The sequence below is a fragment of the Cyprinodon variegatus genome, unplaced genomic scaffold (genome assembly GCF_000732505.1).
Source record: "Cyprinodon variegatus isolate N-32 unplaced genomic scaffold, C_variegatus-1.0 Scaffold7, whole genome shotgun sequence".
Classification (NCBI taxonomy): domain Eukaryota; kingdom Metazoa; phylum Chordata; class Actinopteri; order Cyprinodontiformes; family Cyprinodontidae; genus Cyprinodon; species Cyprinodon variegatus.
In genome coordinates, this window is record NW_015150460.1 from 2807351 (window position 1) to 2823551 (window position 16201).

Consider the following 16201-nt stretch of genomic DNA (forward strand, 5'->3'; position numbering starts at 1 on the left):
AAGAGCGGAGATTCAGGTGGAAAAAGGGTCCCAGCGTTCTCGCATACCTCACTCTTCTAGCGGGTCAAACTTCCTGGTTTGTTTTCCGCTATTTCAGTCATAAAAACAAAACAAGCTGGCCTCCTGTCTGCGGCACTTTTTGCCGTCAGCAAAAATTTGGGAGAGGAGCCGCGGAGCGTCCGTGGAGGGGGCGGGGACGTCTGGAGCCGAGATATTGCGTTGATTTTATGCAGTATTTTTTTTATGCGAGGCCTTTCAGAATCTATAACGCAGAGGTATTATTTTGAGGTTTTAACAGGAATAGATGGAGTGCAACTTTTCTACTTCTGTTGTTTGCTGTTTCTAAAAAAAAATGCATAACGATATAACAGCTTTCATTGATTTATTTCAAATGTGAAACAGTGTCTAGCCTGTCAGGCGTGTAAAAAAAAAAAAAAAAAGAAACAATTATTTGAATCGTATCGTGTTGTATTCTTGAGTATCAAAAATAATCGAATCGTTGGGTCAGGAAATCGATACTGGATCGAATCGCCATGATGGATGTGATTTACACCCCTAATAACCACTATGTAGCAGAGATCCTGTTGTTGTTTGAACACAGAAACTGGCTTAAACTGGCTCTGTTCATCTCCTCCATAAAGGCATCCAAAGTTCCCATGTCTTGTCGGCCGTTTCTTTCCCAGCCTTTTGGTTTAGATGAACAGACTTGATTTGGTAGGTTTGTGGTTCTGTTGAGCTCTTCCCGTGTTCAGCTGGATTAAAGAGAACTCTCTGTGATGTTTAAAGCTTTGAACGTTTTTTATAACCTAACCTGAATTCTTTATCCACAAACGGTATTCTTTGTTCCTTGCCCATGATCCTGTTTGACCACTAATGTTCTCTAATGACCCTCTAAGGCTGTCACCGAACAAAATTACATGATCCTGCCCTCTACAGCTTTTTACTTTTGGATTTTATTCCTCTTCAGAGCCCAGGTCACATTTTAGTCTAAACAAATAAAAAATGAGCAATTTCATCATTTGAATGATGCTTGTCGCTGATTGGTTTCTCATGGATGTTATTGGTTTTAATGTGAAAAAATGTGGAAACACTTTGTGAGTCACCGCACCGCAAGTGTTTAATTAGCCCGGAGATTTAGGAACGTTTCTTGGAGGCATGCATGTGTAACCGCATTTGACCCTTTTGTTGCAGGACTGTTTGAGGGCGTGCCAGGAGCAAATCGAGCGTGTGCTGGCCTCCAGCCTGCAGCAGGGCCAGCAGTACGGGCCAGAGACCGGCATCAGCGGCGGCAACAAGTCAAGGGAGCAGCAGGATCAGTCCAGCACCCCCACTGACGTGCGTGATGTCAACTTATGAGCTCCCATCGCCGCCTGACTCGGCCAACGCGTGCCTGCTTACCAATGAACTGACAGGAGCATGAGGCTGGGAGGAGAGAGGGGGGCATGAGCTGCCAGTATCAATTTTAAAATACCCCCCTTCAGCGATGGCGTGACAATCTATGAACTTTTAGAAAATAAGAAATTAGTAGTTTTTCTCCTTTGTTTTGTTTTTTTGCCCCATTCACACCTGGTTTGGGTCTATTTTCACCTATTTTTGTACATGTAACTTGTAACGAAACAAGCTATTTAAGAAAAGAAACAGACTTGATAGTGCCTTAGGTGTCAAAACGGCAACCTGAAAATATTTTTCATACTTGAAAATTGCATAAATATATGAGATATATCGAATGATGTACATTTAGCCAGCATTTATAACTCTTTAACCAACTTTAGTTAGTAGTTATCAATTTAGTTTTACTGGCAATTTCCATTACTTGGAAATCCACATAGCAGTAATTAAAGCAGGGGAGCGGATTCGTAGCTAGCTGCTCCATCTATCATACTGTGCACCTGTAGCACTGCTTATTATTTATGCAGAGGAGTGCTGGTGAGTGAGTGGGCTGTGCCTGCTCACAGAGGAAGGATGTGAAAGGAAACAGGTCTGAGTTGTGGAGCTGCCGTTTCCAAAAGCTGTTGATTCCTTGGAGTGGCGTCTGAATTTACCATGGCCACCTGTGTTGTGTTGTCGGAGCGGTTATAAGTGTAAAATAGTTTGTTTGGAAGGGGTTTAGCGTTCATAGTTTTTTAAAACACAAGGATTTGCAAGTTGTCTAAGAGTGAACAGCTGTGTTTCTAGAAGTGGAGGGTAAAAGAAAGCCGGTGGAAAGTGGATTAAAAAGTGTGCAAAAAGTATGGGGTGCAAAAAAAAATGCAAAGTGAGGATGAGAGGATTCTTTTAAGCTTTATATTTCTGCAGGATTTTTCTCTTGCAGGAAATCAGAGTGACAGGAGGAGAAATGGCTCATTTTTGTTTCTCCTGTTATCAATTACACCATTGGTCCTTCTGTAGAGAGGGCGACATGGAACGATATTGATGCACTTTTAAAACACACTCCTTAAGTTTCGGTAAGGGGATGGTTTGCGAGGAAAAGTTAGGAGTCATTTGTTTTTGTTCTATCTTTTCTTTTAAGTTATTTGTTTTTTTTCCTGGGCTGGATTCCCATGGGGCGAAGCATGTTGTCTTGAATGCTTTGCCTCAGTTGGTGAATAGACTTATTGAAAATCACCCTCCTAATGTAAAAGTTTGTAAACCAAGGCAAGCCAATCAGATTTAAGTCTGCTTGTGTAATCCTAAACTTGAATTTATTTCATTTTCAGATCATTTAGCCCCATCCCATTAGATCCAATAGTTACATCTCTATGTTTTGTGTTGATTTCTTCTTTTAACTGCAGTTTAAAGGCAGCCCTTTTTTTTTTTTTGTAAATAAATAAAAAAAAATATCTCTTGATAAACAAAAATGCTTGAAAACCTTTTAAAATGTTTCCAATTAGCTCTGATTTCTTTTTCAAATGTGCAAAAAGAGCCAAATTGTTTTAAGGAGTGCTTTAAAGTCAAGCATGTTCGATGCTTTTAGATTCCCAAAGTAAAAAGAAATGATCTACAACATTCTTTGCTGCTATTAAGCTTTCTCTTTCTTTGTCTTACACAAAAAAAATGCCTTATCGTCATTCACTTGTGTGCTGCTATATTGTAATATGTTGTACATGTAACAAGTGTGCTTTTCTCTTTTGTCAACGTACCAGAGGGAAAAGGGAGCAGAGTTTTGATGCGGGACTGGAAATCCTTTTTTTTTTGATCAGCATGTTTTATGCATTTATTGTTTTAATCGTTGTAATCTTTGTTCTATCTTCGTTCTATCTATATTCTTGCTGCTTCTTGTGTATCTCAGGATAATCGAATTGGATAGACACAGCGAGAGGCAATCTCACACTTACCTCATCACACGTCGTATCACTCACAATCACTTCACTCCTGATTCGTCTGACGGGTTTCGCTTTTTCTTTTTTTTTTTCTTTTTTGTTGTTCCTTATGTTAAGAAATTCACCTAACAGATCCCACCGATTTAAAAGTGCCTCCTGCCTACCTTCAAATGGCTAATTTTCAAGTCTGGTGCTAGCTCAAATAAATACAATAGTGTGTTTTATTCATGTTTTTGATAGGCATGCAAAAAAAAATAATTATTAGGGGAACAAGTTTGGATCAGTTCAATGAAATGCATTGTCATTTGTTTTTGAGGTACCCATTTACTCAATTTTAGAATTGTTTGTCGTGGTTCATACAAATCCTTTCCCATTTATCCCTGTGTGCAACCACCTGTGTACCTCAATTTGTTCTCAATAAATTGGCTAAAATCACTGGTATGGGTTGTCTTTCTAATTTAAGGCCACCAGGGGGTGCTAAAGCAGCCAGAAAGAATGTACTGAAAAAAGGTTCCAGATTAAATCATTTATATCTTATAACACATTAAAAAAATAAACATTCAAGTAATATTTTAAATTTTTGCATAATACTATGAATAACAGTTTCCCAACATTCAGATTATTAACCAGTTGGGGCTTGAGAACAATATAGATCACAGATTACGGATAACAGACTTAACCAAATTTTGTTATTTTGTATACACAGAGTGTATAATCATGTAAACAGTATAGGAGAAAAGGAAAATCAGTTTAAAAAATAATAATGGTGCAGAAGGGCAAATAATATGGAAAGGTTCAGTGCAAAATAGATATGCTGCAAAATGCAACAAAATTCCATTTTGTACAGCGTACAAAATGGAATTGATAAATTGATATACATTTTTTTTTTTTTATGCTTAAAGTCATTTTAAATTACGGTCTAACTGGCATTAATTCTTTATGACTGACTCTGCAATTAAGAAAGTTTAGAATCGAATTTTTATTTATTTATCCTTTATTTAACCAGGTAATACCCATTGAGATTAAAAATCTCTTTTGCAAGGGAGACCTGGCAAAGATAGGCATCAAAATTTCATCACATCATTACATACGTACAAAGACACACACATAAAAGCTAAATATGCAGTTACAATAAAATTTCAATTAAAACATTGCCATGTGAGGGAGTCCAACTCAAAACATCTAATTCTCAGCTTAAAAGAATTCAAAGGAACCAATTTACTAAGTTTCATGTTATTTTGCAGCAAATTCCATGTAAAGGGAGCAGAGTAAGCAAAGGCCTTTTTACCCAGCTCAGTACTGACACGTGGGACAGAAAACAAGACAACAGCGTGAGAACGGAGAGAGTAATGACCAGTACTTTTTTTCATAAGAAGTGAACATAAGAGAATACATGAGAATACAGCTCACAGTGATGGGTGCAAGCTTTACAATTAGTAATAAATCTCAATGATGCATGATAGGCTGTGTCAATCATCTGCAGGCATTGAGCAGATGAATGCATATATCATATATCACCATAGTCCGCACAGTTAAAAAAGTGGATGCTACCAACCGGTTTTTTTTTTTTACATTAAAAGAAAAGCACAGCTTATTTTGAAAGTAAAAACCCAATTTTAGTCTCAACTTTCTCACTAGACAATGAACATGAGGCTTAAATGATAGGTGGTCATCAATACCAAAATCAGCTTAACGATCATCAGATCAACTGGAAGATAGCACTCCTCTTCTGTAACCCGTTTGTGAATAAACAGGTCAATTGTTCTCATACTTGTTTAATAAAATCACTTGAACAGCCCTTTTTAACATTCCACACTTAAAAAAAAAAAAATATATATATATATATATATATATATGTGTATTGGATCAATATCAGTACGGAAAATGTATTAGGACATTCCTATCTACATTTGTTTGGGGAAACAGACATGAAAAGTTTGGAGTTATCTTGTCTCACCATCACAAAATTTAATGTACAGGATTAAACAAACTTTACTGATGAGATTTGCATCAAAGTTTTTTGGTCATGAATGACGCAGAAGAAGCCGGTTTTATGCCTGGAAGGAAGCTGTGAAACAGCATGCCATCATCATGGTGATGCTGTGGGCCTGTTTGTCCATCTGACCCATCTCCCATAGAAGATAAACTTATGTATTCCTGATTATAGAGTCATGCTTTACATCAGTGCCCCCTGTTTTCTAGCTTCTCGTTCTCCTCTGCTCTTCAGGTGATCTTGTTTGAACAGCCAGGCCCAGGCATGCTGGCAGAGTTTTTAAAAGTCCTTAATTGCTGTTGGAAATATGTTAAGCATGTTGTTGGACGAAAAGAAGTTTTACTGTGACATGCATTTGTAACTGCTGGTATTGGAACAAATGAACACCTAACCCACCTTCCAGTCAGATCAACCAGTACAAACAACCAGTTTATTCCCTGAGGATCCAGGGTCTAATTTATTAAGCTTCTATTTGTACAAAATGTGGCATGTAACCAATGGTGATGGTGAGAAGTAAGTCATCACAGAGGAGATCTACACACCTTATTAGGGATGATTGTTAAACTAACCAACACTTATTGAGTAACATCAGCAACTTTCTTACTTGTGCCTATTTTTTTTGTGTGCATACACACACTTCGGTTTGGCCCCTGGCCTTCAAAACACATACTATTTGGATCAGCCTACATAAATGAATATAGTTTCCATGTTTGTTTATTCTTTAATAAAATTGTGTGTTGTGTAAAAAGTGTTTCACACAGAAACAAAACTTTTAAAAATACTTTTTTTTTTCAGTGTTACGCTAAAAATGTGAATTATAAACACAACAGCACTCAACAGCAGCACTTGAAAAAGCTTAAAGCATCAAGAGTCTTTAAAGCTTTGGAGTTTGAAGAGGAATGTATTGATTCTTTGTATTTTGAAAATTTAAAAAGTTTAAATGGGGGGCTTTTTAAAAGGAAATTTATGAATTTGAAATTTTGCAGAAATAATAAAAAAAAATGCTTTATATAAGATTTTATTCTTTTTTTTTTCTTTTTTTTTTTTTTTTAAGGAATTAACCATTATTTAGAAAGTTAGTGGTTTCCCGTTATACTGGAGTTGTGATTTGACAAAGCCTGTTTTTTTTTTATTGCAAAAAAACAACATACATGAACAATATAGATTACAAACATATATAACAACAAAGGGCTTTACAGAACAGAGCTATTATTTTAAAATGTCAAAATGTTTATTTCTATAGCGCCAATTCACAACACATGTCATCTCAAGGTACTTAACAGTTCACCAAATCATACAGTCAAATTGATACAAAGTTTTCTATCTAAGGAAAACCAGTTGATTGCATCGACTCATTGACTCGAATGTGATCCCTCACACTAAGCATGCTTGTAGTGACAGTGGAGAGGAAAAACTCCCTTTGAACAGGAAGAAACCTCCAGCAGAACCAGAATCAATGTGACCGGCCACCTGCTGAGGCCGACTGGGGTCCAAGGAGACAGAAGCAGAGATATAAAAAGCAGCTATTAAAGGCGGTCCCGTCAAGGAAACACACAGCCAGGCAGACAAGTTCCGAGCCAGCTCCCATATCAGAGGATGAAGAGAGCACATCCAGCCAGTCACAGTCAGAGAAACAGGACTACACTGAAAAACAGGCCTATCTCCAACATCTACAAACAAAGGTGTTGATGGCAGCAGCACAGCTGATATTTCTCTCCAGGATGGAGTCACAGCCAAACAGGAACAGACCAGATGAAGCTACTATGAGAAAAAGCAGAGAGAGCAGAACGTTAGAGATTGAACTAACAGATTCTGCAGAATGGGAGAAAAGAGATAGAATGAAGCAGAACGATGAAATGGGGGTCCCTATGTCCTCCAGAAGTCTAAGCCTATAGCAGCATAACTATAGAGATAACTAAGGATAACCTGAGCCACTCTAACTATAAAGTAAGAGTTAAGATTTTTTCGATGAAAAAAATTGACATATCTTTACAGAATATTTTGGTATAATTACAATCCCAAAAAAGATGAACAAGCTTTTCTTCATTGTTAAAAAAAAAAGGTATACATTAGGTCCACATCCCATTCGTATCTTTTTGATAAAAAATGCTTTAACAGGATAAACATTATGAATGACTTAATAGGAAATTTCTCTTACTTTATTGTTTATTAAGTATTTTTTAAGGAGCAAACATAATCTCGTAATAGAATATTTCTTAACCTTTTTTTGGTTGTTTTCTTACTTATAAAAGGACAATCATAATCAATATAAATGGACTCTGGATAAAAACTTGGCACTAAGTAAATTTAACCTGTTGGTAAAGATGATAAAAGCTTTAATCCCACTGGAAATTACGTCACTCACAACAGCATATTCTTTAGGGGTAACAGGAAAATGGAAAAGTGACAGAAAGTCAAAATAAGACAAGGAATGAGCATTTGGATTTAGTAATTGGCTTACAAGCTCCACAGCAATACGTCATGACGTAAGACGCAGCATCTCATGACGCAGGGTTCAATCAGGAAGTTGCCCGAGAGCAGCCGGTGAAAATGTCAACGTTCATCCTAACATTCATACGGCAGTAAGTCGGTCATTTAACGACTTTATTCTGTTTATTTGGTTTTAGTTTGCAGTTGGTTTATTTTTAGCTTATTGTTAAATAAATATAGCCTGAAATACTCTGAGGTAACTGTAACCATCTGCCAATAATGTGATTCATTCACCTTGCTTTCAAACAGTGGCGAGACGCAGTACAACAGAGACAAGCTTCTACAAGGTAATTCAAAATAAAATAATGCGATATTGTTCTTTATTTTTACACTTAAGCAACTTATCCAGTTAAGGGGCAAAAAAAAAAGGTTTCCAAAAATATTTGGTGCAAAAGTAAAAAAGCTTTACAAACTAATCTGTATTCAAATAGATGACACTTTTAGTAAGGGTTAGGCCATGCTTACTTTATGTCAAGTTATTCGGATTTTGATTCTTCTGCTATTCCTTTTTATAGCGCCAATTCACAACACATGTCATCTCATGGCACTTTACAGTTCAGCCAGATCATCCAGTCACACTTATGAAAAGTTTTTCTGTCTAAGGAAAACCAGTTGATTGCATCAACTCATTGACTCAAATGCAATTCCTCACACCAAGCATACTTGTAGCGACAGTAGAGAGGAAAAACTCCCTTTTAACAGGAAGAAGCCTCCATCAGAACCAGGCTCAGTGTGAGCGGCCATCTGCTGAGGCCGACTGGGGTTCAAGGAGACAGAAGCAGAGATACAAAAAGCAGCTGTAAAAGGCAGCCCTGTCAAGAAAACACACAGCCAGGCAGACGAGCTCCGAGACAGCTCCCATGTCAGAGGATGAAGAGAGCACATCCAGCCAGTCACAGAAACAGGACACTGGTGTTGATGGCAGTAGCACAGCTGATATTTCTCTCCAGGATGGAGTCACGGCCAAACAGGAACAGATGAGGCGAAGCTACTATAAGAAAAAGCAGAGAGAGCATAGCATTAGAGATTGAACTAACAGATTCTGCAGAGTGGGAGAATAGAGATAGAAGGAAGCAGAATGATGAAAAAGGGGTCCCAATTCATCCAGAAGTCTAAGCCTACAGCTGCATAACTAGAGATAGCTCAGGATAACCTGAGTCACTCTAACTATAAGCTTTATCAAAAAGGAAAATTTAAGCCCACCCTTAAAAGTAGACAACATGTCTGCCTCATGGACATTGCCCTTTATAGGGCCCTTTATAGGGCAGTCAGTGAAATAATCCAAATTTCAAGCCAATAGTGTTATCGTAATCCAGGATCAGACCTTATTACCTTTGTAACATTAAAAAAGTGGATATTTTGAATGCAAGAATGATTGTCAATGTAATAACAAGAAACGCCAACTTTCCCCGAATATATTAAGAAAAATAACAAAAGTGCTTCTGTAAGAAATTCATGAAAAACATTCTGAGAGTGAAGGGGCTCATCTAATTGGTCAAATGCCAAAACAAGATGTAAAGCCATTTAGCAGTATCTGTGCTGAATAGCTGGCTATATATATTGTGCTTCTAGAACAATGCAAGTGATCAAAAATAGTAACTTGCCGTATAAAGGGTTAACAATGGACTTCCATACTATGTTGAGGTTCTCATGGCCTGACAGTTTTATTGATCTTTCTTAAATCAAATAAGGATGTAAAGCTTAAATTTCAAATCCTAACAAAAGACCATCTCCTTTGTTTACAGCAGGTTAGGGCAGACTCATTGCAGAAGATCCCTTTATTTATGTTTCAAATCACAGCTTGTACCCAGGCCTGAAATAAATTATATTAAACCCCTTAAATATCAAGGGAGACGGAATAAAAAATTAGATTCAAAATGTACTCTCCTATTAAATAGATGACTGTACCACTACACAGTAAAAATATATTTTATTTGTTCAAAATTTTATGAAGTAAAAACAGTGATACGTGACGCCCTCAATGGTAGTCTTTCGTTTGTGGGTTTTAACAGGAAATAAGCATCTAAATTATGATAATAGGGTGTCTAAAATTTAAATGTGAAACTTGTCAAATTGGTGTTTCTAGCGTGTCCTCAGGCTAATTGCTCTCTGCTTGTAGGTCAGGGAGTGGACATGCCTCTGTCAGAAACAGGTGTGCAGCAGGGAGAAGCCGTGGGAAAATACCTCAGAGACGTCAAGTTCTCCAAAGTCTATGTTAGTAACCTGCAGCGAGCTGTACAGGTAAATTACATGTTTGTTGTTTGAGTTTTTGCATTCATTGTTTAAGAAATGCAGTTATGTAAAAAAAAAAAAAAAAAAAACATTCGCTCCCTTAAAGAATTTAGAATTGTGTTTATTTATATAGCACCAATTCACAACATGTCATCTCAAGGCACAACTCAGGCAATATGGTATAAATACTAGAAAAGCAAACAGAGAGCGCAGACCTCTACCAAGAAGCAAATTGTGCACCATATTGGGACTTACACCTATAGCTGAAACTCGCACATGATCTGGATCATTAGCAAATGTAAACAAACTGTTAATTGGCATGAGGTGCACCTCTGGTATAAAAATTATAAAAAAATAAACACCCAAAACATAATATCCATTCATTAGTTTTTAATTGATCCTGCTGGAAAACCAACAACGCTCCTTTTTCTTGTAATTTGGTTTTCAGTAATATACCTCCAGACTTTTTGAGTCCGATGCTGAGGCTGTCAATACTCACTGCCGCCACCTTCTGGATTAGTAGTGAACTGCCAAGGTTCTCATCTCACAATGTTAGAGAATATTTTTAAAATTTCTTATGTCTAGATTATAATCAAGACGCAAGATTTTAATGCATTGTTCCTTTGCATGAGAAACACCTCTAATAAAAATTTAATAAAAAATTTGTACATAACTTTTAAAGTTATTCTTTTTACAGATAGATGGACAAACTCAAACCTAAAAACATAACATACTTAGTGGAGGTAAAAATGGTTTCTCTTGTAATCCATGATTTAAAATGTTTACAAAAAGAAACCCTGAATCTACTGAAATGGGACATGTATGGCAGCATGAAGCAAGGCACATCTTAAAAAGCAGTACTAGAGATAGACCAACACATCAACTACATGGTATTTTTTGGCCGATGTTGCCATATTTTTGTTGTGTTAGGTGATACTTGCGTGCATTATTAAATCTCAAGGAGCTCATCCTTTTTTGATGTTTAGATTGATTTGTTAATTATTTTCCATTAAAGTTAGGAGCTGTGTAACATTTTTTTTGTCTTGATAACAACTTTATCATGTAAATGGTGGAAGGAAAAGCCTTATTTTCTCCCAAGAGGCAGCCCCAAGAAATCAGCATTACATATCAGGGATTGATTAAACGGATGTCTAAATCATTCGATTTCTAAGCAGTAGACCTTCTACCCATCTAAATAAATTGATAACCATATCAGAAACAGTAAGTGAAGCAGTGTTGTGACCTCATACAGGCTGTGCATGCTTAGAAGGCCTTCAGTGTTGCTTTAATTAAGAAAAGACATCTGCAAGGTGGAGCCCAAAGGGATGTAAAAGATGAAAGACAAGTTTATGTCTTTAAATGGGCGTTGGTTGGTCTGGATAGCTTTCTTCTTTCATAATGAAAACATCTGAAAAAATCATGTTGTATTTTCAGGTAATCTTTGTCTTTTGTTAAAATCAGTTTAAAATGTTTTAAGTTTGATAAAAAGCGAAAGCTTTAGAAATCTGTGAGACAGCGGGATATTTTTGCAGGACTTCTGATACTCGTGGATTAGTCCAATAAAGCAGGATTCTTGTTTTTATCCTTTTGACCCTATCCTTCACATCCCCATGCCAACAGCTGCAGAAAATCAGTCTATACTCATGCATATCTCATTAGTAAGACAGAAAACAGGATGATGACTCTCACATGAAATTGCTGTGTGGGCATTCATGATTTGGTGGTGTTTGACTCACTGATGCTGACCGTAAATGCATGTCTTAATATGCATTTAAACGTTGAACCGTTTGATTTCCAGTATATTTGCCCTTTTTTTCCAGACGGCAGAGCTAATCCTGAAGAACAACACTCACTGTTCTGGAATGGAGATGGTTTCAGAGCCTTTACTCAGAGAACGGGTATGATCCACTCACTGTAATGTTGGGGGGGAAAAAAACAACAAACAGCTGGACTAGTTAGATGATGTTTCCTGGATTTGGATTTGAACCGAATTGTTTTTGACGCAGGGTTTTGGTGTCGCTGAAGGACGTCACAAAGAAGACCTGAAGAACATGGCGAACGCTGCCGGTCAGTCATGCCGTGATTACACGCCTCCAGGAGGAGAAACTTTAGACCAGGTGAGTTGGACAGCATGTAGATCAGGAGTATTTCTTATCAAACAGTGACACCTACTGGTAATATTTGGGTATTACAACATTACAACCTAAATTTCCCCAGAAAACACTTTTTTTTAAAACAGAATAGTACCGAAAAACTGAATTGGGTGAAATTGAAATGTAATATTTGAGCTTTGTTTAAATAAGGAGCCTTAATTCAGTGTTTTATCTCATTTTATTATACCATAAATACGATCTTATTTTTAGTGTTGACAGCTTTTCAATCTGGTTTATGCAAGCAAGCTTAGTTATGTTTAATTTGAAGTCATGGTCCTAATTTTTATGAGGTGACCTTTAATAGTCACACTATTGCAGTAGAACACATGAACCCAACAGACTAGGCTGGTCAAAATCTCTCTATGCTGCAGTTTGAAATATAAAGCAAGAAATTAACACTTGGGGATTTTTTTCCATTTAGCAAGGTGCTGCTTGATATGAAAGGTTTCAGAACTAATTGGTTGGATAAAAACACAAATAATAGAAATTTCTAGTCAAATTCCTGATTTTAAATCCAATCTTACAAGGATGTGAAGGTTGAACTTAACACTTTCTAGTCAGACTGAGCCTTTGTAATTATGGGCTAACAGAATCAGATAAGGTATTAAACGAGGGGACTCTATATTCTTAAACAAATGTTTGCCACATCCAAAACAATACAAACAGTGCCTTATTTTCATACCTCTTTGTGTTATCAGTCAAATAAAATCCCACTAAGGTTTTGATTTTGACCAGTGTGTTCTTTATGGGGTCTAAAAATTGCTGTAATGCAGCGTAAAGATGCACCCGTACTCGTCATAAAACAGGTACAAGCTCAACCACTAATGTTTGCAGTTAGAACTCAGCTGTGAGCAGATGATGTTTTGCTCTTTGTATGAAAGAAAAAAATAAACAATTTGAGTTTCATTTTCTCTCAAAAGCATCAAAACCAAAAACTTCTTAGGTTTTTTTTCCCCTCCTCAATCATGTTAAACTTGTAGCCCCCATGTCACTTACTTCCAGGTGAAGCTGAGATTCAAAAATTTTCTACAAGCCCTTTTTAAAGAAATGCTGGATATGAGTGGCTCCTCAGGACAGGAAACTCCCTCAGTGGCACTTTCTGCAGAAGACGCCGCAATGGCCAGCGGCGATCTCCAGGGGGCATCGGCCCATGTTCTGGTGGTAAGCCATGGCGCTTACATCCGGGTGGCCATTAGGCACCTGGTGGAGGACTTAAAGTGCAGCCTGCCTGCTGGAGTGAAGATGTCACAGCTGTTTTCGCCTTGTCCCAACACGGGGATCAGCCGCTTCGTTATCACTCTGAGCCGAACCGAGTCAGGTCCGGTGCTTTCTGCCGCTCGCTGTCTATTCACCAACAGAAAAGACCACCTGGAAAAGCTACAAGAACCGGAGTAGGAGACGAATGACAGAGTAGGACCTCAGCAGTGGCACAGGAAACTCAAATCAACAGTGTTTTCTTAATAATCAGCATGAAAATCACTTAGAATCACTGTATTAAACTAGTTCCTTCACACATTACAGAGGGACGTATTTCATTTATAAACAGGTAATTTAGTTACCTCTTTTATAACTTGATACCAAAGTAGAGCCTATTTATTCCGTCTTTGTGTGCAGATATTCTTTATTGTGCTGTGCAATAAAAGTTGGAGCACTGAATTGTGAATTAGGGTAAAACCTTCTGTAAAACAGACTTTGTGTAAAGACACTATAAATGGGTATATCTGTGAAGATTCTCAGTCATCCATCACTATAAATGGGTGAAAGGTGTGGCTGTAATTTTTGTTTATTGGGTATTAAATGATTAGTTTTGGTGAACTGAAAAGCTTTATAAGCTGAAAGCTTACATTAAAACCTGACCTCATTGTCTTGAAGACAAAATGACTAAAGTATTCCCATCATTGGGCATAAATTTGACTTTCAGCTCTAAGAAAATGGTTTAAGACATGTTTGATTATTTTAAGAGTTAAGCTGCTTTTCGTTCATTGTCCTGATTCTGTACGACTGTCGATGCTCATTGTAGAAATTCGTATTAAGCCTTAAATATAAATTGTGTTTACTGCTTAAGCAGTATAATCATAAGGTATAAGAAACAAAAAAAATCTAACTTTTAAATTGAGTGCATTTATTCAGCAGGAGAATAAATAAACAAGAGATTTATTTTTCACAGTAGATGCAGCCATACATAAAAGCTTCAAGCAGTAAAAAGTATTTGATGTAGTTTAAGGAAAAAAAAAAAACAACCTAAAACTTTAACCCCGAAATAAAAAGACATAAAAGTACCAGGCATCTTTAAAAAAAAAACAATTTTTATAGATTTTTTTTCAGGATTACAGTAGATTGCTGTGCCTAGCACATATGTTAAAAAATAAAAGGAACAAAAACAATTAGCAACAAACTACAAAAGTTTTTTCTCCTTATTTTACAGAGGAATCGACATAATGTATGAAGCACGCGCCTGCAGTCAAGCTCAGGAATCAGGCTTTCTGCTATACATTCAAACATAAAAGGACATATTCCTTACCTTCACTTAAAAGAAAAATTAAACAAAGGGACATGTACAATCTGCCGATGATCCAGTGAGGTTTTGTTCAAGAAGTAAAAACTAAATCTAGCATGAAAGAAAACAATACGGCTAAACTTTTAAGTGTTTTTCTCAGTCTGGTCCTAAATTATTCTTAACTTGCATCCAAATATCGAAGTTGTTCTTTCCGTGTCCTGATCTATGATTTTGAAACCAAACCTGACTCTGAGCTGGTTAGTTTTTCCAGAATGAGTTACCATGGTGACAGATTAAGCTCAGAATCAAAGCTGTATAACACTTCTGGCCCATAGGATGTTTTGGTTGCCTTTGTTTCCCCGATACGATTTATAGTTTTAGTAGCTGAGATGCTACATGTATCAGAACATTTATGAGAGTTAAATTATAATGTGAAAAAAGTTGGTAAAATGTGATTATACTTCATCTGAATAGAATTACATGTTGGTGTGATGTCATTCAGCTCCACCATAAATCTGCTAATTCTCAAATTGGTGCTGTTTGAGTCGCTGCATTAAAAGACGTTTACTCTCCCACCATGTTTTCCTAAAGGGGAACGCCGTTTTTTTTTTTTTTTTTTTTACTCTCCCACCATGTTTTCCTAAAGGGGAACGCCGTTTTTTTTTTTTTTATATATTACATTGGGCCTTGATTTTCGTTATTACATCATGTTCTACTCTCCCATATGAGTTTTGTGTCATTTGGAGCCGTTCTGAAGATACTCAGTTAGGTTATATCCAAGTAACGTCTTCCTATGGGCAACGAGTTGAAGGCACAAACTAAACTGTTCATCATTTATTCTTTATGGTACGCCAGCATTAATAACATGTAGGCCAATCACTGTCCCCCAGACATCCGCGGTTATATTTTTTATATTTATATTTTTTTAAAACAAAGCGGAGTGTGTGTGATGTCTTCCCAAAGCACCGGCACCGTGTGCTTTGGGAAGAGCGAACTAAGATGGAGGTTTGGTCCTCAGTCCTCAGGAAAAAGATGTTGTAAATGTTAACGCATTTAGCAGACACTTTTATCCAAAAAGGTGATACAATTTTACAGTTATCAATATGACAATAAGTTCTCTAAAGGAAAATCCTTGGTCAGAATTAGTGGTGAGTAAGTAAAGAGTAATACAGGGGATATTGATAAGAGTTAGGCTAGGAGATGCTCTATGAAGAGGTGAAGAGGGGATCACATTTCCTAAAGAAAGACAGGGATTCGATGACAATCATTGCTGTGACATTGACATTGCTGACTAAAGTGGCTGATTTGTGACATAAGTCTTTGCTAGAGGGTTCAGGTAGATGGGAACTGTACCCTTCAGTCCTTTGTAGGCTAGCATCAGGGACTTGAATCTGATGCGGGCAGCCAGGGGTAACCATTGAGGCTGGTAAATACCATGTCCCAGGAACTGTGATGCGGCATATCTGTAGGGTGTAACATCAATAACTTGTTAAGATGCCAGATAATTTATATTACATTGGGTAATATTTGCAATCGG

General features: G+C 37.1%; 2 protein-coding genes across 2 annotated transcripts in view; both read left to right on the forward strand.

Moving 5' to 3' along the window:
• The window catches only part of LOC107085698 (G1/S-specific cyclin-D2-like), a 14715-nt gene extending 11873 nt beyond the window's left edge, over positions 1–2842 (forward strand). Inside the window, exon 5 of the mRNA XM_015376187.1 lies at positions 1192–2842. Within this exon, the coding sequence (XP_015231673.1) occupies positions 1192–1356 (165 nt within the window). The 3' untranslated portion in view covers positions 1357–2842. The remainder of the gene's footprint in view (positions 1–1191) is intronic.
• A 4969-nt stretch (positions 2843–7811) lies between these two features.
• Positions 7812–15275, forward strand: LOC107085781 (fructose-2,6-bisphosphatase TIGAR B-like). Its single transcript, XM_015376331.1, has 6 exons — positions 7812–7874; positions 8032–8069; positions 9902–10023; positions 11835–11912; positions 12021–12131; positions 13170–15275. Exons 1-6 carry the CDS (start codon positions 7843–7845, stop codon positions 13560–13562), a joined length of 774 nt encoding a protein of 257 aa, XP_015231817.1. The 5' UTR covers positions 7812–7842; the 3' UTR covers positions 13563–15275.
• The last annotated feature ends 926 nt before the right edge of the window (positions 15276–16201 follow it).

Coding starts and splice junctions, on each gene's coding strand:
- LOC107085781 (XM_015376331.1), top strand. CDS start 7,843: ATGTCAACGTTCATCCTAACATTCATACGGCA. Junction 10,024..11,834: donor ACCTGCAGCGAGCTGTACAG/GTAAATTACATG, acceptor CTTTTTTTCCAG/ACGGCAGAGCTAATCCTGAA. Junction 12,132..13,169: donor GAGGAGAAACTTTAGACCAG/GTGAGTTGGACA, acceptor ACTTACTTCCAG/GTGAAGCTGAGATTCAAAAA.